The sequence below is a fragment of the Symsagittifera roscoffensis genome, chromosome 4 (genome assembly GCF_963678635.1).
Source record: "Symsagittifera roscoffensis chromosome 4, txSymRosc1.1, whole genome shotgun sequence".
NCBI classification, from domain to species: domain Eukaryota; kingdom Metazoa; phylum Xenacoelomorpha; order Acoela; family Convolutidae; genus Symsagittifera; species Symsagittifera roscoffensis.
The window spans coordinates 20,079,786-20,100,716 of NC_087065.1; the positions used below are offsets into that span (position 1 = coordinate 20,079,786).

General features: G+C 34.3%; 1 protein-coding gene across 2 annotated transcripts in view; it reads right to left on the reverse strand.

The window, feature by feature from the left end:
* LOC134844658 (gamma-aminobutyric acid receptor subunit alpha-4-like) overlaps positions 1-20,931 on the reverse strand; it is a 57,126-nt gene that overhangs the window by 16,837 nt on the left and 19,358 nt on the right. The window contains exons 3-6 of one of the 2 annotated variants that reach the window (XM_063861456.1): positions 15,755-15,787; positions 14,259-14,329; positions 5,383-5,618; positions 87-169 (exon numbers count right to left, since the gene is read on the reverse strand). In XM_063861456.1, coding sequence (XP_063717526.1) covers positions 87-169; positions 5,383-5,618; positions 14,259-14,329; positions 15,755-15,787 — 423 coding nt within the window. The remainder of the gene's footprint in view (positions 1-86; positions 170-5,382; positions 5,619-14,258; positions 14,330-15,754; positions 15,788-20,931) is intronic. The other variant, XM_063861457.1, reaches the window with a different exon arrangement.

Below are 20,931 nucleotides of genomic sequence, written 5' to 3' on the forward strand. Positions count from 1 at the left end.
CCCAAGATTTTCGAAATTTTCGTAAGTAAAATGAGTTTTTGGATCGAAAACATGGGATTTAAAATAATAGGCGCTGAGTGTCTTACAGCTCTCGAGGTTGAGGGAGCAATTTTGTCTGTCGTGGGGGAACTTCTTCAGCTCAAACACGCAAGACGCCGTCACGGACAGTCTGAAATAAATGAAAGCTTGAGCTATTCAAATTAAATCTCTCTAAATGTAAGAATACCAATAATTTCTTAAGCTTTTTTTATACTTAAGACCACTGATTAGATTTCTGGGTTCACATTGGTGGATGAATAAAGTTTTGATATCTAAAAAACTCCCGTGATGTAATTCGGCCCTATACTTCAAAATACTACTTCAAGCTAGCTTTAATTGAATGTATTTTTTCTTCAGATTTAAACTGCTGTTAATTTTTTTTGCAGATAAATCTGTAAAGTGTTCTGAGTTCAAATTGAAGCAGAAACTCAAGTTTTTTAAATTTTATTCTAATCTAAGAGAAAGCTTAAGTTAACCATAAGCAGGTTAACAAAAATAGAAGCTCTCAATAGCATGTGCAACTTTTTTCTATTGTATTCAAGTTTGCTGCATAGCTAAAATAGCAACAGCACTGAACAACGATGCAGCAGCTGTGCGTATTCTAGAGCACCATTTTTTCAACTAAATCTCCAATTGGTTCATCCATCCCAAAAGGAACAAAACTGCTCGTATCAGGGCAAAGCCCTGAATATTCCGACTGCCTTTTAAAGTTTATGGAGCAGCAGTAATAACATAAAAAATTAAATGAAATAAAATAAAACGAAAATTTTTTTTCTAAAATTTGAATTTTTTAAATGAAAATCATCCCCCCACACCCCACAAGGCAATCTCTAAACCCTCATAACTTTACAAAAAAAAATCACAGGTGAAATATTTTTTCAAATTTAAGCTCAGGTAAACAATACCTTTTGAATGATATAAAAATTCCGTCAAAGATAGCTAGTTAAAAAGTCGAAATTTGTCTGAAGAAAAAAAAACCACCTCGAGCACAAATATTCCGTTACTTTCGTATCAAAAGTCGGAACAACAAGCTTCGACAGTTTAGCGCACGTGAAACTGTTTGTTTAGCTCTCGCAAAAATTCTTACCAAAATGAAAAATGTGGTATAACTTCCTGTCTAGAGCCTAGTTCAGGAACTTATTCTGACTGTGCTTCGCTTCTCGAATACAAAAACAAGAAACAAGGACTCCAATCAAAATGTATTGTTTTCAACCAAGTCAAGAACGTAGCCTGCATACAGTTGGAGAAAATGTAAAAGAACTCAAAAAAACCGAAAAAAAAATGGATTGGAACTTTTAGATTATTTTTCAATTTTTAAGTTTCGATACTGTGTAAACCTTCTTGAATTTCAAGAATGGTTTTTAATAGCACTTTTTTCTTTTCCAGTTATCGTTTTTCGAGAAAACTGCTCGCAAAAAAGTTCTTTGATAATTTTTACTTTAATTTTTTTGAAGCCAATTAAATCAATTTGAACAGAGTTTAATCGATTATAATGGGCAATAACCAAATTTTTTTCTTCTGAAACTGGGTGGTAGGGTAAGTGGTGGAGGTAAAGTTAGTCGAATAATTTGGAGGGAGGTGGTAAGCTGGGAGTGGGGGTAAACATGGGGGAAAGGAGTAGACGGAACGTATTTGAGTTTTTGAATAGAAGGGTGTGTGGAAGAGGGGGGTGAGGTGGTGTGAAAGTAGGGGCGTATGCCAAACAATGACGGTGTGATATATACTGGGGCGAACATATTCGTTCTGGTTCTAGTTTTGCAGAACGCTGCACAAAACTGAGTAAACTTTTCACATCTAAATAAAAAACAATCGATTTTCATGAATTTTATGAATTAAAAATAATCGATTATATTGTCAATAAAAATGATTTAGAATCCATTGTAATCGAATACAATGGACTTTTTTAAATTGAAAAAAAAAATCAATTAACATCCCATAAAAATCCTTTCGCAACGTGAAATGATTCACGAAAATCGACTATCTTGTTTAAGGGTTTTGCCTACAAAACCTTTCAAAATAAATAGGTTATTTTTGTGGTCTTTACATTTTTGCTTTTCGATAGTTGGATTTACATTCCTTTTAACAAAGCTTCATGGATACTAATCGATCATGTTGGATTTTTGTAGTCAGTCTCTATATAAAAAAAAACTGATTATAATTGATTGAAAATGAATAGTTATAATGGAATATGATCAATTTTTTTTTTCAACTTTTTACTAAGAATTTTAAACACAAAACAGTATATTCAAAACTTTGAAATTGATTTGGCTAAATACACATTGCATAAAAATCCTTTCGCAACGTGAAATGATTCACGCAAATCGACTATCTTGTTTAAGGGTTTTGCCTACAAAACCTTTCAAAATAAATAGGTTATTTTTGTGGTCTTTACATTTTTGCTTTTCGATAGTTGGATTTACTTTCCTTTTAACAAAACTTCATGGATACTAATCGATTATGTTGGGTTCTTGTAGTCAATCTCTATAAAAAAATTGATTATAATTGATTAAAAATGAATAGTTATAATGGAATATAATCAATTTTTTTTTCGACTTTTTCTAAAAATTTTAAACACAAAACAGTGTATTCAAAACTTTAAAATTGATTCGGCTTAATACACATTGCATCAGATAAAATGAGATTCTTGTAAGTTCTAAAGTTTCTCATATTTTGTTGATCTCCATTTACTTTTCTTGATTCATTTTAAGTCCTTCCCCGCCGCCTCTACCTCGTTTACACCCCCTCCTCTCGTTTCCCCTCCTCGTTTACACCCCTCCTTTCATCCCTCTTGTTTATACACCCCATTTTTTTTTGTTTACAGCCCCTCCCCACGTAAACAATTTACTCTCCATGTTTACAGTACTTCTCTCCCCCGCTTACATCTCGTCCAACAGAAATTGTTGAACGTTTTTCAAATCAGTTTGCAAAAGTTTTAGTGATTATAATCCAATATAATCAATCAAAATAGATTTTAAATGAATTATAACCTATAACAAGACTGCTCGTATCAGGGCGAAGCCCTGAAAGTTGCGACTGCCTTTTAACGTTTATGGAGCAGTAATAACATAAACAACATAAAAAAATTAAATCAAATAAATAAAATGAAGTTTTTTTTTCTCTAAAATTTGAAACTTTTCTATGAAAATCATCCCCCCACACGCCATATAAAGTACAAAACAATAAGTTTTGCTCCTTCTAACAAATCAATTATGGTAAATAAGCTTCTTTCGACCAATTTGGAACGATTTCTAAGACGGATTAAATCTCCGTTTACGCGTTAATAGTGCGAATTATATTGCGTGTTAATTGTCCCAAATTGGTCAAAATGGCCAAAATGGCAATCTTTAAACCCTCATAACTTTACAAAAAACGATCACAGGTGAAATTTTGTTTCAAATTTAAGCTCAGGACAACAATAGCTTTCGAATGATATTAAAAAAATTCCGTCAAAAATGGCTAGTTAAAAAGTCGAAATGTGTCTAAAGAAAAAAAACCCAACCCGAGCACAAATATTTCGTTACTTTCGTATCAAAAATCGGAACAAAAATGTGAGAATCGCCTAAAATTGGCTAACAATTTTCGCTAAAATTCAAAATTTGAGAATTAAACAGAGTTGAAAACTACCAGATTCAAACTACCAGATTCTACGAAAATCATCACCCCACACGCCATATAAAATGCAAAAGAATAGATTTCGCTCCTTGTAACAAATCAATTATGGCAAATAAGTTTCTTTCAACCAATTTGGAACGATTTCTAAGACGGATTACTTCTCTGCTTACGGGTCAAATGTGCGAAAAATATCGAGCGTTAATTGTCCCTAATTGGCCAAAATGGCAATATTTAAACTCCGATAACTTTAGGGAAAATAAATACGTGTGAAATATCTTTTCAAATTTAAGCTGAGGATAATAATTTCTTTTGATTGATATTTGGAAAATTCCGTCAAAAATGGCTAGTTAAAAATTCAAAATTTGTCTGAAGAAAAAACCCATCCCGAGTACAAATGTTCCGTTACCTTCGTATCGAAAGTCGGAACAACAAGACTGCTCGTATTAGGGCAAAACCATGAATGTTTTGACTGCCTTTTAAGGTCTATAAAGATCTTTCGCTTTAAAAATACTGATGAGTTTTTCGAAAAAAAAAGAAAAAGAGTACAAGCATTTTGAGTATTTTTTAAATCATCCCCCAACACATCATACAAAATACAAAGAGATAGATTTCGCTCCTAGTATCGTAGAAATTATGACAAATAACCTGTTTCAACTAATTTGAAACATTTTTTATGGGGGATTAAATCTCCGCTTACGCGTTAATAGTGCTAAATATATCACGCGTTATTTATCCCAAAATGGCTAAATTGGTAATCTATGAACCCTCATAACTTTATGAAAAAAGATCACAGGTAAAATATTTTTTCAAATTTGAGCTTAGGACATCAATACCTTTTGGCTGATATAAAAAAAACTGTCAAAAATGGCAAGTTAAAAAGTCTAATTATGTCTGAAGAAAAAAAAACCACCCCCAGCACAAATATTCCGTCACTCAAAAGTATATCGACTTACCAATTGAAGGGTTGATACCCTTTCAATTTCATTCCAGTTTGCTGTATGGCTAAGAACTGAAAATGAGTGAAAAGATGCAACAGCTGGGAATCTTCTAAAACACTATTTTTTTCACTATATCTCCATCCCAAAACGAAAACTATGAACAATTGCCTAAGATTGGCTGATGCTTTTTGCTACGAAACGCAAAAATTGAGTACAGAAACGAGTACAAAATTCTACCAGATTCAATATCGATTATAAAAAAGAACTAAATAATTCTTGATTCATTCCACTCTTCCTTAAATTTTTATAGAAGAAATCCGACTTAGATTGGAAAATCGAACTCTCGGAAAATTTATTATTCGCCCCTTTCAGACGAAACTCGATTAAGCTTTGAACTTCAGTTCCTGAATTATCTAACTTTATTTCATAACTAGAAATACAGTTAGAAAGGCCTACTTTGAAGTACTAATTTATTTGCTTCTTTGTAACAAAAATTTTTATGCGAATTTTAGTTTAGTTTTTCTGGAAGAAAGTGGAAAGGATTCTTTCTTCCAAGCAATCAGTTTGTCGGGCGTTAATAGTCTAAGATATTAGACTTTAAGATCAGTTAGCTGATTAACAATATATCTTTTTTCTTGCTGGCTATTCTATGTGTGTATCTTTTACAGTTTTTTTTTTCAAATATTTCATAATATGCAAATATGCAACTCGTAATAACACGAAAGCTAATGCAACTTGTATTAATACGATTACTAGAATCGACGAATAATACCTAGAATTCTTTGACAATTACCTGAGTCCATATATGATCTGTCCGTGTGGTTTGATCCTCAACATCCTGTTCTTGACTGTGATGTCCTGCAGGTAGCTGTCCTTGTCGTTTGTGAAGTATGTGTCCGGCAGCCACAGTTTGTCTGTGATCCTCCCATCTACAGGGAGCACTGACACTTGGTCTCCGTCTAACACATGCGCATATGCCAATCTGCTGTCTGTCCAGTACTGTCTCAAGTAGATGGTTAGAGTGTAGTCCTGAAAAATAAATTTAATTATTATTAATAGTAATTATCACAACTTTTATCGCTCATGCGATAAAAGTAATATTAGTTAAATTTAAAAAACTCCGGCTTCAAAATTCAGGTTTTAACCCGCTCTACCACAGGGCTTCGTTTTCTTTATGAGTAAAAGCCATCATTGATAAGAAAAAAAACTTTGCAATGGTTTTTGTTTAATGTCTTGTTTTAGTATGATGTTTTGTTTCAGAAATTTTTATTTCAAACCGACACAATTTTCCTGGTCCAGTTGCTGCTCTTAGAAGAAATAAGAACCATTTTTAAATGATGCAACTTCCTGGACTTTTTGAACTATGATTCTGCTGAATTTCACATTCTGATTTCCTATTAAGCAGTGGCAAAGAGGTTGACTAAGTTCGGCATCTCAGTCGAAATATTGGTGATTTTGGGCGCATCATGATCATTGCTCGTCACTTGATGTGATGCAACTTTTCGCAGACAAAAAATGCGTAATAGCATGCAGTAGTTCTTTATCAGTGATAGAACTGCGGATCTTCGTTAGGAGCTGGATCAACAGTTTGTATTTTAGGTTGTCCTCATGTTTAATTAATCCCAATTTTGAAGAAAGTGCGGACTATTTATGCTTGGGGTGGTTATTTATTCAGTCAGACTTCATAAGTTCAAAAATCAAAAAGATTTTTACCTCCAATTCTGCTCTGCAAAGTTCTGGGAGTTTGAAAATTGCCCACTTGACCATGTTCTGAACTAATTTATGCGCACTTTGAAATTTTTATTTATGATGCTGACAGCGTAATACGATTTATTTATGCGTGGCGAATTGTCCAAAACTACAAAATAGTTTCAAAATGAATTGAGGCCAGCTAGTTTTGCACTGCTCAGACTTTTGCACTTGATAATTGATATCGACCAAAATTCGTTGTTTTAAATTTTTTTCTTAAGCAACAAGTCTTCGATTCCAATTTAGGGCAATCGGGACAGCAATCTTGCTTTCAGTCAAACTATGGCGATCGAAAGATTAGTTTTTACACTAAAAAATAAGGAAATCGACTCTTTGAGTTCAAATGTAAAAAGATAATTAACTTTCGTTGAATTGTTTTTCGTGCAGTTCTGGGGGTTGGAAAATTGCCAACTCGGCCATGCTCTGAAAAAGTTTATGCGCGCTGTGAAAATTTAATTTATGATGCTGAGAATGTTTTGTTATTTACTTTATGGAATGATAACGTGATATACTACCCCACTACAAAATCGGTATCTTGTTAAGTAATCCCCCCTAATGTACCTTGTAACGAACCTCTCTCTTCCTCCTGCAAAGAAAGAATTGAACAGTTAAGCATATACGAATTTTGCACATTGTATACTATCTCCCACTATTGCAATAGGGGGGAAATATTTAACTAGATCCCAAAATTGTTGCAAGTTGATTAAAAGCAAGCTAGTTGGGTGTCACTCAAAGTTTTACAGTTTACACTTGATTTTGATGTCAAAATGAGATAGCTTTGCTCTGATATGCAAGCCGTCTTTTTGATCTTTATAATATTATTATCTCACTAACAATTAGTTTACATTTCAGACTTTTGAAGAACGGGAGGGAGTATACGTGCTCGGGGTGGTTTTTCTCTACAGACAAAGTTCGACCTTTTAACCAGCAATTTGTGGCAGATTTTTTTAAAATCGACCAAAAATTATTTGATGATTTTTCTTAAAACAGGTTTGTAGGTTGGCAGTTTGGCTAATTTGGGACAAAAAACACTCGATGTATTTCCTGCTATAAACGCGTAAGCAGAGATTTAATCGGTCTCAAAACTCGTTTCAAATCGCATTGAGCCATGCTTTCTAATAAATTGTTATATGCAAAAAAAAGTAAGCTTGTACTTTGCAGGCATAGCGTGAGGGGAATGTTGTTTCAAAAAAGTCTAAGAAAAGAGACTTTGAAAAAAGTCTTTACTTTTTTAGGGAACTTATTTTATAAAGCGATAACTTTTTCATAGAGCTTAAAAGGCAATCGGATTATTCAGGGCCTTGCTCTGACATGGGCAGTCTTGTTGATTAATTGTTTTTTTTTTGATATTTACCGACTGCCCCAAAATTTGACGAATTAATGTTAAGGCGAAGTGCTGAATTTCCCGAATTTGGTTTCTAGTGGGATGGAAAAATTTTCCAAAAATTCATTGAGGTCATTGTTGAAATATACAATTTCTGGCGCGTAATTTAAAATGACAGGAATGTTTTAGGTATTTGAAAAGAAAAATTATGAATATTTCAAAACTATATAAAACTTTAGGCAGTCTTCCCCCACACTCCTTTCATTTGTAAAGTGTTAAATTTCTAGTAAGCAGCTTTACTTAAACAAATTAGCAACCTTCTCTTAAATTTGCAATGATTTCTGGACTAGATTTTTTCGTTTTACAATAAAGGTATGTCGTGAATTAGTCGTCCTAAACTGCTCCAATAGGCAGGATTCAATCTAGTGAAATATAATTTTAGCTCAAAGCGTTAGGATTTCTTTGATTATTTTACAAACTCCGCCATTAGAAAAATTGATAGTTAAAAATCATAGTTTGTTGCTGAGAAGGACCACCCGGGCACAAATGTGAGACTTTGAAAATCGGTGCAATAACGGATTTGGATTTTAATTGAATCATTTTAAAACCAAAACTCTTAAACCAAAACTCTTAAAACTCTTAAACCAAAACTCTTAAACCAAGGCGACCTTAAACCAAAACTCTTAAGTTACAAACAAAATTTTCAACCTTTTTGAGTTGTCGCTCTCCTTAAATTTTGCGAGTTGTCATTTTTTACGAGTTGGTTTTTGTTGCAAGTTGTTCCTTTTTTAATCACATATTTAATATCGACTGTATCTTTCACTAAGTTTGAAACAATTTTGTCAAAATATTGTTATTACGAGAGTCAAATAGCGTCTGGCGAAAAAATCCCAGATTGCATTAAGTTCTCTTAGCTTCTTCGAAAATCGGCAAACTCAAAACCATAAAATCGAAATTAGAAAAACACGAAATAGGTGATAAGTAATTTTGACATTGCAAGCTGAGCTGACACAGTTTAGTTTCAAGGTTCCACCTTTTTCTGTCTAATTTAACTCAATCTAAATTATTTTTTTTTCGCTCCATTGATTTAATTGAATCATTTTCCTTGACTTATATCGCTGTTTATGCGTTTGCTCAGGGACATTTATTTATTATACCCGTTAAAGTATTTTAACTGTTATTAAATCTTGCGAAGTCGATGATGAGTATACCATGATGAGTTTTGACATTGAAAACACAATTGCAGTTTCACAAACCCCCTCTCATTTTCTATCTGAGAAAAAGCTTATCTTGCTTTTCTTATATCGCAGATTCAAGTAAGTTTTGAATGTCAGAAATCAAAGCATATGTGTAGGAGTTCTTAGACTTGAGCGTCAAAGAACTCAAAGACAAAAACAGACTTCAACGTCAATGTCAGACTTGAACTTCCTCTGCCTCTTTTAAGAAGATGAAGATGAGCCGGATGAGCTTTGGGGAGTTGAAAGTGTATCATCTGCAGAAAACAATTCCAGAACATATGGATGGATTTGTTCGGTGTGTCCCTGCCACTATATGTTAATGCTCTAAGCCGCATCGCATCAACATACGGCTAGCTATAAAAATTAATGATTTAAGGATATTTTACCGGATACCGATTGTCAGAATGAGATCTTTGAAGTTTTCGGCTGTTTTGGAACAAAGGTATATATCATCGCGAAAAGAGGTAGTTTAAGTCCAGCTGAGTAGTGAAAGCACGATCAAGTGGCACTGCTGGCAAGACTTTCAATGATCCGGGTTTTATAGGAGATGGGTAGTAAGCTCCCGACTAACATTATAGGCATGGATTTGCCCGATACTTCAACAGAGGCCTTTTCTGGACTGGCTCTTAATAACTTCAAGAGAAAGATTACGCTGACCAAATGTCTTTTAAGTCAGTATTGACATACTATGTTTACAACTGTGTTCGATTTTAACTCGCAATCACGATAATAAACGTGTCAGAATTTTGATATGTAAAAGTGTATAGTCTTACACCTTGGCTGACAAATCCCAGATTGGGCTGACTTGATAAACTACTGGATGTTTGTCCCCTGCTCTTTTCATTAATATTCAGTCATAAATAAAACTTGACTGCTACATAAAGAGTCACTTGCTAAATCAACCCCTATGTTTCTGTTTTAATTTGGTCATAAAATATGTCCTTTTTCTCGGTTCATTTACTGCAAAGTAATAATAGTGACATAATAAGGGTCATTGGAGCATTCGATTTAAGTCGGGCCAAATTAAAGACAAAATCAATCACGAAGATTTGTCCCCAGATCACTTATAGTTTGTTCAGTCTGACCCCGATAACCCGCCACTTAATAGCCCAATCCCATTTCGATCGTTCGTTCATTCCTCTATCTCACCAGGCTCAGTCAGAAACTCAGCGGAAGGCTGCGAATGAATTCGAATTTTTATACTTTCAGGAGCTTTGGAGATTAAATCCTCGATGACACAATAAAAAGATTATGGCTAAGGTTTGGCGCAAACCAGCATGAGCATACGTTTTAAAAACACAAATTTATATCAGCAAAAGTTTGATCTTCAAGTTATATAAATTGTTTTTAAAATTTCAGTGGCGTGCCGAGGAAATTTTTAACGGTGGGGCAATTTGTGGAAGTGTTGGCGCCCTTTTTTAGATCAACCATTTTTATAAATTCAGATTTCTTTAAACCCTTGAGTTACATTTTTCTGCAAAGTTTTTCTATACTGATGGCTTTTTTGGGAAAAAAATATTTAAGCATTATTAGAAGGTTTTGACCAAACCTTTTTTCTTTTGTTCGGCGCGCGCTCCCCTTGATGATTGATTTGTATTTTTAAATTTGGGCTGCCATACAATGGTACCAAAAGGAGAACAATGGAAAAGCTTGGTAACCAGATTTGAGCGAAGTGGTGGTCGCCCCATTGGGTGACGTCTCGTATACTAGGATCTATTACGTAAAAGGTTTGTAGTGTACAATTACGTATAATTTTCAGTAATTAGTTGACAGATGCCTTCAAATTTGCACCTAACTAAACAAGACAGGTCGTATATCAGAGCTAAGATTTGGATATCCTGATTCCCCCCTAAATGGATTCGAACCAATTTTTTCTATATAAAAAATTCGGTAAATTATATACTGGAGTGCCAAGATCAAATATAAATTGCTAAATTTTGAGACGAATGATAAACACCAAATTGGAGCCTCAAACCAATATGGACCATTTTCGAGTGTGGCTTAACTCGCCACACATATAAAATTTGCCAATGAAACTAACGAACCATCATCGAGCAGTTTCCAACCAAAATAAGGCTAGTGCAAGCTCACTCGCTTTCCGGATTCATCCCCACACGCTGACAACTTTTTATAATGAAATTCGTCTTAGTAATAATACAAAAAACTACTCCTATTACGGTGACGCCCCGACTGCTCTATACAACTCTATTAATTTTGATGAGGTTCTCCAAAAAAAAATTATTTGAGTGTACTTTAAGGTGAATTAAAAACTTTTTGTAATAAAAGAAGAAAAAAACACCGAAAAAAAGTGTTTTTTTTTCTAATAATTTTTTTTACCTTACGCTATTCACGTTTAGTTAAAAAGTCGTAAATTGACTGAAAAGAGCATTAATTTTTGGTTTTTATTGTGAAAGCGAGTCGCACCTAATCTTTATCAGTGATAGAACTGCAGATCTTCGTTCGGAGCTGGATCAACAGTTTGTATTTTAGGTTGTCCTCATGTTTAATTAATCCCATTTTTGAAGAAAGTGCGGACTATTTATGCTTGGGGTGGTTATTTATTCAGTCAGACTTCATAAGTTCAAAAATTCAAAAGATTTTTACCTCCAATTCTGTTCTGCAAAGTTCTGGGAGTTTGAAAATTGCCCACTTGGCCATGCTCTGAACTAATTTATGCGGACTTTGAAATTTTTATTTATGATGCTGACAGAGTAATGCGATTAATTTATGCGTGGCAAATTGTCCAAAACTACAAAATTGTTCCAAAATGAATTGAGGCAAGCTAGTTTTGCACTGCTCATACTTTTGCACTTGATAATTGATATCGACCAAAATTCGTTGTTTTTATTTTTTTCTAAAGCAACAAGTCTTCGATTCCAATTGAGGGCAATCGGGACAGCAATCTTGCTTTCAGTCAAACTATGGCGATCAAAAGAATAGTTTTTACACTAAAAAATAAGGAAATCGACTCTTTGAGTTCAAATGTAAAAAGATAATTAACTTTCGTTGAATTGTTTTTCGTGCAGTTCTGGGGGTTGGAAAATTGCCAACTCGGCCATGCTCTGCAAAAGTTTATGCGCGCTGTGAAAATTTAATTCATGATGCTGAGAATGTATTGTGTTTTACTTTAGGGAATAATAACGTGATATACTACCCCACTACAAAATCGGGATCTTGTTAAGTAATCCCCCCTAATGTACCTTGTAACGAACCTTTCTCTTCCTACTGCAAAGAAAAAATTGAACAGTTAAGCATATACGAATTTTGCACATTGTATACTATCTCCCACTATTGCAATAGAGGGGAAATATTTAACTAGATCATAAAATCGTTGCAAGTTGATTAAAAGCAAGCTAGTTGGGTGTCACTCAAAATTTTACAATTTACACTTTATTTTGATGTCAAAATGATATAGCTTTGCGCTGATATGCAAGCAGTCTTTTTGATCTCGCCACACATATAAAATTTGCCAATGAAACTAACCAACCATCATCGAGCAGTTTCCAACCAAAATTAGGCTAGTGCAAGCTCACTCGCTTTCCGGATTCATCCCCGCACGCTGACAACTTTTTTTAAATGAAATTCGTCTTAGTAATAATACAAAAAACTACTCCTATTACGGTGACGCCCCGACTGCTCTATACAACTCTATTGATTTTGATGAGGTTCTCCAAAAAAAAAATTATTTGAGTGTACTTTAAGGTGAATTAAAAACTTTTTGTAATAAAAGAAGAAAAAAACACCGAAAAAAAGTACGCTATCTCAAATACAAAGAGAGAGAGAGAGAGAGAGAGAGAGAGAGAGAGAGAGAGCGTCTCGAATTGTCTCAGTTCATTTTGCAACTGCAACTGTTATAATTTTTAATTATAATTAAAATTATAATTTATAACTGTTACATTTTGCAGTTATAAAACGCAATATATTGCGTGGTAACTATCCCAAATCAACCAAACTAGCAATTTTCAAACCCCTATACATTACAAAAAATTGTCGTAGATAAATGAATTCAAGACAACAAAATCTTTCAGATGGTATAAAAAACGCCGTCAAAAACGTTTAGTTAAAAAATCGTAAATTGACTGAAAAAATAGTCAAGAGCATTAACCTTTGGTTTTTATTGTGAAAGCCGGAAATGTAAACCACAGCCAAGAGACGGAAAGAAAAAAAACTCAATAAAGACAATGAAACAGAACAAATTGTTTTGATTTCTGAAAAAATCACAATTTTTAAGTTTCCGAGGAAAAAAAGATGGCCATAAATTTCTTTAAACTTTTAGAAAAAGTGCCGATTGACATAATTTGAGATAAAAGTAACCCTAATGAGAAAGTTGGATCAGTACGTAAACTTGTTGTTCTGCTGGGTAATCTGAAAATTACGGTCCATGTTCGAAACTCAAAATTGATCAAATTTTTTGTTAATTTTACATATATTTTTGCTGCTCGATAGCGAAATTTGCCTTCATTGCTACAAAAGAACTGAGTTGAACTTAAACTGAAAACGAAACTCAAACCGCGAAAAAGTAAGCTTGAGCCAGAAAATATCTTAAGATTTTTCGTGACAAAACAAAAACAAAAAAGATTTATCACGATCTGTATAAGAGTCTGAACTACGTTCATCGACTCATTGAGAATCCTGTCTAAATGATTTGTTAAAAAATGAAAACTTGTTTAAAGAAAAACTAACCCGAACACAAATAGTCCGTCGCTATCTTCGAAAATTGAAACTTATTTTTTTTGACCATTTTGTCGACCGGTTTGTTGAGTAAAGACGCTTTTTGAATAATTTTTAACGGGGAAAAATCGCCTTGCAGCAATGCGTAACATAATGATTTCCGATGCAAGTTTATTTTTGATTTTTCAAAAGTGTTGTTTAACAAGATTGCTCGTATTTGAGTGCAAAGCCCTGAATGTTCCTAGTGCCCCTTAATCCATATCAAAAAGATTTTGGAGAATTATTTATTGAAAAATTACAAATGTTGGACATTATCAAAGAACAAGTGGGAAAAATTGAGTCGTATGAAATTAATCAGACCGATGAGCTAGCCTCAATTCAATTTGGAACGATTTTGTTGAGCGGCATAAATAGTTTGCGTTACGCTTTCAGAATCATGAATGAAATCTTCAAAAGGCACATGAATTAGTCCAGAATTTGACCAAGTTGGCAATTTTCAAACTCCCAGAAATTGCAAAAAAGTATTGGAGGTAAAATATCAGGGAGTCGATATCTTCAATAAAGTAAAAAAAATTTTGTTAAAATTTATTATTTCGATCGCCGAAAAATGACTGAATATGAATAAAAAACCGTCCCAAGCATAAGTTTTCCGTTTTCTTCCAAAGCCGGAACAAAAAAGGTTCTTACCATGTTGACCTCTGAAATGCGATCGACACTAGCAACTGTGATGTCAATCTCCACCATTACAGGGTTGCTGTCTGAAACACACACAAACGCTTTCATTGCACTACTTATGAGGTCACCATTTAGTGACTATCTATTACGTTTTACAAAGGTTATTGAGATTCGTAGGATCGCTTAATTACAGGAAAAGAAATGACAAAAAGAAGAGAATGTAGCAGGATGAGAGCAGTTGTTTGGAAAGAGTCAAGAATTTTTACAGATATTCTTTTTAGTCATTGAATTAATGCCGCATCGCATAAACACATTTAATCGATGAGAAACCACTTTGATCCTTGCAGGTGCGGATCTAAAATTTTCTCGATTGGGTGCTGATTTTCAAAATAAAATGCCATCCTTTTTTAGGTTGACAAAGCGACATTCTAAGACTTTTTGGGCGAGTTTTGACCAAATCATTGCTTTTTTTGGTGCGCACTTCCCTTTGAAATTCTTAAGGCCTTTAGATAATTTTTAAGGTCGCTCATACAAAAATCGATGTAAATTAATGCCAAGTGGGGGACCCTTTGGGTAGTCAGGAGGTCGAGTAGCGGAACCCTCCCTAATTGGACCCTTGCATCAGCGCTTAGCCCTGTATCTTCACAGGCAGGGGCGGATATAGTATCAATCAAAAACAAAAATCGCAGAGAATCAAAAGGAGCGTTTTGGGTTGCAATTTCTTAGGAGCGTGCGACCTTTCCCTCTGAACTCGGTACTAGACAAAGTAAAATACAAGCTTGTTGTTTCTTGCTCAGATGTTTCACCACTATTTTAGAAACTCTGATACCAAGAATTGAAATGTAAACTCGAGATTTATGAGATAGCCCGTATGCAATTAAAACCAGTTTGAGATAGAAAATAAATGCCCGTGTTTTGTCTTGTCTATAGTAAAAACTGCGTGATAGAAAACAATCTATGTTTCAAGAGTTCTTAGCATACCGATCAAAGAGAAAAATTTTTTATCAAACAAGATTGCGGTATAAAAATGTAAACAATAGCAGCCGTGCTTGTTTTTTTGCAGCACGCGAGTTTTTCATATGGCATAGAACTGAATTTAACTTAAGCTTAATTTCCGCGAATCATAGGCCAATCAGATTATCAAAAACAAAATAATCACTATCTAAATATTTTCAAAAGAGAACCCGCTACAATAAAACAAGCCAGATCAAGAAACTTAGAGCACCATAGAAGAACCGAAACCTGCCGCGCACGAGCGAATTGCAGTGTTGACAAAATAGTTTCATGCTGCGAGCTGCGCGCTTTTTTCTACACCATTAGTAGTTTTAATTGGAAGTTAGGGGAGCTTAGGATGTTTTTACAAGGAAGGGAGACGTGCTAGTTATAATTAATAAGTTATCATGAATGTAGTTTTGCTGATGACTAGCTATGCGGATAGATGCTTTTTATTGTCATGACCCCGAGTGCTGCTTTATATTTTTGTTACATATCTTCAGTTGACCTCTTACCGTTATCATTGGAAGAGGAGAAGAATGAGGAGCCTGAAAATAACATGCAAATCACACTAAAACCACTTTCCGATTCCAAAATTCAGTCTCCAGAAGAGTTGTTACATCATCCAACTCGGGTTTTTCTAGAAGATATTGCCTTAGGCAGCTATATGTTAAATTTTGTTAATCTACGTGAAACTGTTTTTTATCTGCTTTTGACTTTATTACATGCAATTTTATATTTTTTTCTACTTTTCTACCTTGTTTTGCGACTGAATTTTGAACTTTGAATCGCATTCAAAGTTAGTTTTTCCTCCTGGCTCATAAATAAAAGAGAAAATAGTTTCCTGTATTCAATACGATGTCTCGTGATTTTGCCAGATCCCTTAACTTGCCAGAATGCATGTGAGAATTTGCGAAGCCCTGAATGTTCCCACTGTCTTTTAAGTAGTGTCTGCTTTTCAGTAGTGTCTGCTTTTTTTCCCACCCCACCTGCCCTTCGATTGTCACAAAAATTGGCATGTCGACTATACAGGCCATGATAAACATATTTGGTCCTCATACTTGACCTTGAAAACTTCCACGTTACACCCTAAAGTTGATGGTTTATGTGAAGCGCGGGAAAAGAAGAAGAGCCAATCCCCCAGACGCTATTTGAAATACGAAGTCATACATTTCGCATATAGCTACTTAATAAATAGACTAACTAGCATGCCTTAATTCAATTTGGAGTAATGTCTAACCCAGATTAAATCTCCGCTTAAGCGTTAATAGCATAAAACATTACGTGCATTAATTGTCCTAAATTCGCTTGATTGGCAATCTTTAAACACCCATAGTTCTTCAAAAATTGATTGCTTTTTGTACAGTTTGAGCTCAAGACAACACTATTTTTCGAATAAAAACAAAAAAATTTCCGTCAAAAAAGGTGAGTCGCGAGTCGAAACTTATCTAGAGAAAAAAACCATCCCGAGCAGAAACATTCCACTTTTTTATTCGAAGACAAAGACAAGACTGCTCGTATCAAACAAAATCCTAAATGCCCCATTTGCCGTTTAAAGTCAATGAAAAATTTTTTGCTAAAAATTGACAAAATTATTGAAAAAAAATTTTTAAAAAAAGATATTTTGTTACATTTTTTTTCATTTCTCCACCTTCATATTATATAAAGTACAAAGAGACATAATTGTGGTAACGTATGAAAACCGCGCATTAGTGTTATGCTTTTCCTAACAATAAATTAAATATTGAGAGTTGAAGTTTCAGGCATACGCAGAGTTAAAATAGCAAATTATGCCGTGTAGTTGCACAGTTAAAATAACAACTTATGCAAGTAACGCAGTTTGGATCTCAATGCAATATTGCTTCAAGGCAATGTAGAACAATTATGAGAGCGGGATGATTCACTTACTGAAAATTTTATTTAATTATTGAGCAGGACCACTGCAGAAAGAATTCCCCCACTTGGTATGCCATGCATAATTTCAGGTGTTCTTAATGACTAGTAAAGTAATATTAACTTTAAGTGAATTGCCTCAAATCAATTTCGAATGACTACTGTCGAATCAATTAGTCGATTACCCCTTGATAACAAGAAATTTTTTGGCAACGTTTTTTGTCTCAGATAGGCAATTTTCAAACCACCTTAATTTAACAAAAAATTATCCCCGATAGAGTATTTTTTCGAATTTTGAATTCGCGGCAACACTGATTTTGAATGTCGGCAAAAAATTTTTGTCCAAAATTGCTTTTAAAAAATAATTCTCCACAAGGATTTTGACTTTTTGATTACAAATTTTTGACAAGAATTTTTTTTGTCTTACTTTTTTGATTAATTTGAGCTCAAAATAAAAAGTATAACTTTTTGCGATCTTGTATTTTGAACTTACTCCATTTGGACTAAAATGGGACAATTAACACGCGATATAGTTAAAACTCTACTTACGCGTGCTAATATTGGTGGTATGCTATTTGGTCTATTTGATACTTTGCTATATGCGAAATAAATCAGTTTGTAATTTATATAGCGTGTGGGGTTATAGTTTTAAAAAAATCAAAAAAATGGATTCAGCGAAAAAAAAACTTGTCTTGAACGTTTCACAATTTTGGTTAAACCGAACACATATCAAACTTGGTTTCATCTGGAAAAACAACAAAAAAGATCCAGTGGAGGACCTAGGATTTTCTCGAAGTGTGAGATTTTGCTGAGCTCTCCCAAATCACCATAAAGGCCTTTTTTTGACCGCAGGCAAAATTGAAAAAAAAAACATAAAAAAGATTTTATTTGTATGTTTTGGAAAATGTTGACCAAGAATTTTTGATTTCTCAGCTTGCGCTTTCCTTCAAAATTAGTATACATTGGCCCCAAAGATGCCTTTCAAAACAATTTAGCGTCTTTCAGCCATAAATGGATAATCCCAAACCTTTTTGGTCGGCAGAACAGAGAGTCAAAATGCTGATTAGTGGCGTATGCCCCAATCCCTAAATCCGCTACAGCTGGGAACAAAAAATGCGTATGTTTTCTTCTAATGTGACAAATTTTTTAAAAACAAAGTATCCAGACAAAAGAATCCATCCATTTTGCAATATAACTAATGTAAATACGTAATATAAATAGAAAGTAGAGTGTCCGATAGCACAAAAGTATATCAAAGTTATGAATAGTTTTCAACTCACTCAATCCACTTCATTTTATGAACATTTCGATTTTTTGTGTGTTGCAAAAACAAGCATTTTTCCTCTCTTACATTCAACGATTAAACAAAAAAACACGTTTTATTTAGATTATAGAGCAGTAAGATAACACATTTTTTCGCCCTTGGCCAATTTTTTTGTGTTTTTCAAACAAATTCATCAATATAAATATGATACAAAAAATCCTGAGGCGCTGACTTCTTTTCAGTTATTTGCTGTACAATTTATCCGTCCGCTTGCTGTAAATTCGTTTTGAACTAAACAATTACAGCATAGTTTTTTATATCAATTTTAGTTATTTTTTTACCATCGCCAAATAAAAAAATAGAATTCGCCCACTATCCCGAGCCTACTGCCCCTCCCCACTGAAAAATGTGATGGGGGAAGACCTGGGACATGCATAAACATGTGTTTCAGTGGTTGAAATGTTTCAAGAGTTTAATAGCTATAAACATTTTTCTGCAGAAAAAAAATCGAGTTTCATGGATTTTTGTGGCCTAAAAAGTCGATTATACTGTCAAAAAAGTCGATTATAATGGATTTTTAAATAATTAAAATAATCAATTATAATCCCCTAAAAATCAATTTTCATGGTTGGATGGGTCATGAGAGGGGGGAAACCAAACTACGCTATAAATCAAAACAGTAGCGAACTTAGGAATTCGACCTCCTGCCTATCCAAAGAATTTACCCTTTTGCTACTATTTTACGATATCCATTTTTGCCTAATCTGAAGTTTTTCTGAGACCATTATATCCTATCTTTAAGGGAGAGAGCGCGCTGATAAAAACGCATTTTTTTGGTCAAAATTTTCCACAAAGGGCCCCAATACAAAACTTTTGGTCAACTTGAAAAAAAGGTCAACAGCTTTTTCATTTTTTAAACAAAAAGCTGAACAGGTTTCATGTTGGTCCTTTCTCTTGGCGATTGATAACTGCTGAATTTTTTGAAAATGAAAAGGAAAAAAAATGTAGACATATCAGGCCATTTTTTGTGCTAGCTAAAATGTACCAAAAATAGATGAGTGTATTTTAGGAGTATCAAGACCTGTCCTGCTCTCATTGAAATGGGCGAAGAACCTAGCTGTGAAAATTAGTCTGCTCAAGGGGAGCCACTTAACAAATTTCCTGAGTGTGTGCTATTGCTGCACCAAGTGAATTAAAAAATCACTTTGACAGAAAAACATTATTTAAATGTTCGCTATAGTTTTCAATGTTTAGTTTTGTTCTTAACCTCTAAAATAAAATGTATTTTGTACCATGTAAAACTCAAATAGGAAAGATTTTCGCCGGTTTATACAAAATCGTGCGTTTGATGTTTAATAAATAATGACATCAAAAAGTTAAGCTACAGGGAATAGTTGAAGGTGGTATCATGATTGAAAAGCAGAGCCCCACTTAATCTGCTGCTTTAAATTTGATCCATGAAAGACTTCAAAATTTCATTAAAATTTTATCATATAGCTGTGGAAGTTGAAATACTTTTACAAAAAAAATCATAAACGAGGAATGCAAACACACTAGAGGTGGATCTGGGATTTTCTTGAAGAAGGCGGATGTTCAAAAAACTTGCAGACCTTTTTTAGGTTTATGAAATTGATTTTCCGCGGAGCTCTTCGATACGAGTAGTCTTGTTGTTTTAGCTCTGATACGAGTAGTCTTGTTGTTTTAACCCTGATACGAGTAGTCTTGTTGTTCAAGAACTTGAATTTAAAACTTTGCAGTGATATGAGGATTGTTACTCGAATTTGTATTTGAATAAATTGAAACAAATGGAAAAACCTACACGCTCACTGATGAAAGCTCGTATTTATAAGTTCCTTAATTTTCGACGGCTTTTTTTAACTGACCAGTAACGGTTATATACTTTAATTACATGCGGGAATATGACGTATGTTTTTTCACAAACTGGCCAATTCATTGCATCTACCCAGGATAGTTCATGTTCAGATTTTTTTAGAATTTTTTTTACAGATTCCATATCTTTTTCCAGAAGCAGTGTCCTAATTTAGCGATTCGTTGATTCTTCTATTTCTCCGCCTCCTCGCCCTCTTTTGCCTTATCAACCCCCTGGCTCTTCAAGCCTGCTCCATCTGGCCTTGCTTTTCCCGTCGCCTCCGTTAATTCCTATTTGGCCCTATATCCGAAACGGAGTGTGTTACTAATAAAGGGCGACATGGCGAAATTCCTGCTCTTATTGCGTGTCTCAGGAAACGATTAGCAGTCAAAGTTATATGGCGACATCTGCTCTCTTTCCTCTGCAGCTCTGTTCACGTGGCACAGAGACGGATAGGAGGGAAGGAGAGAAGGGGAGGAGGAGACCCAGTTGCGTGGACACAGGTAAATGGTGGCGATTAACTGAATTATCTCTTTGTCACTTATACGCACCTCCAACTTCATCGCTGAGCCACTCTGAGTTTACACTGCTGCTATGCTGCTACTCATTCTCAAAAGTTGCATGAATGTTTTATAGAAAAATCTACTCTATCAGTAGACTTGTAG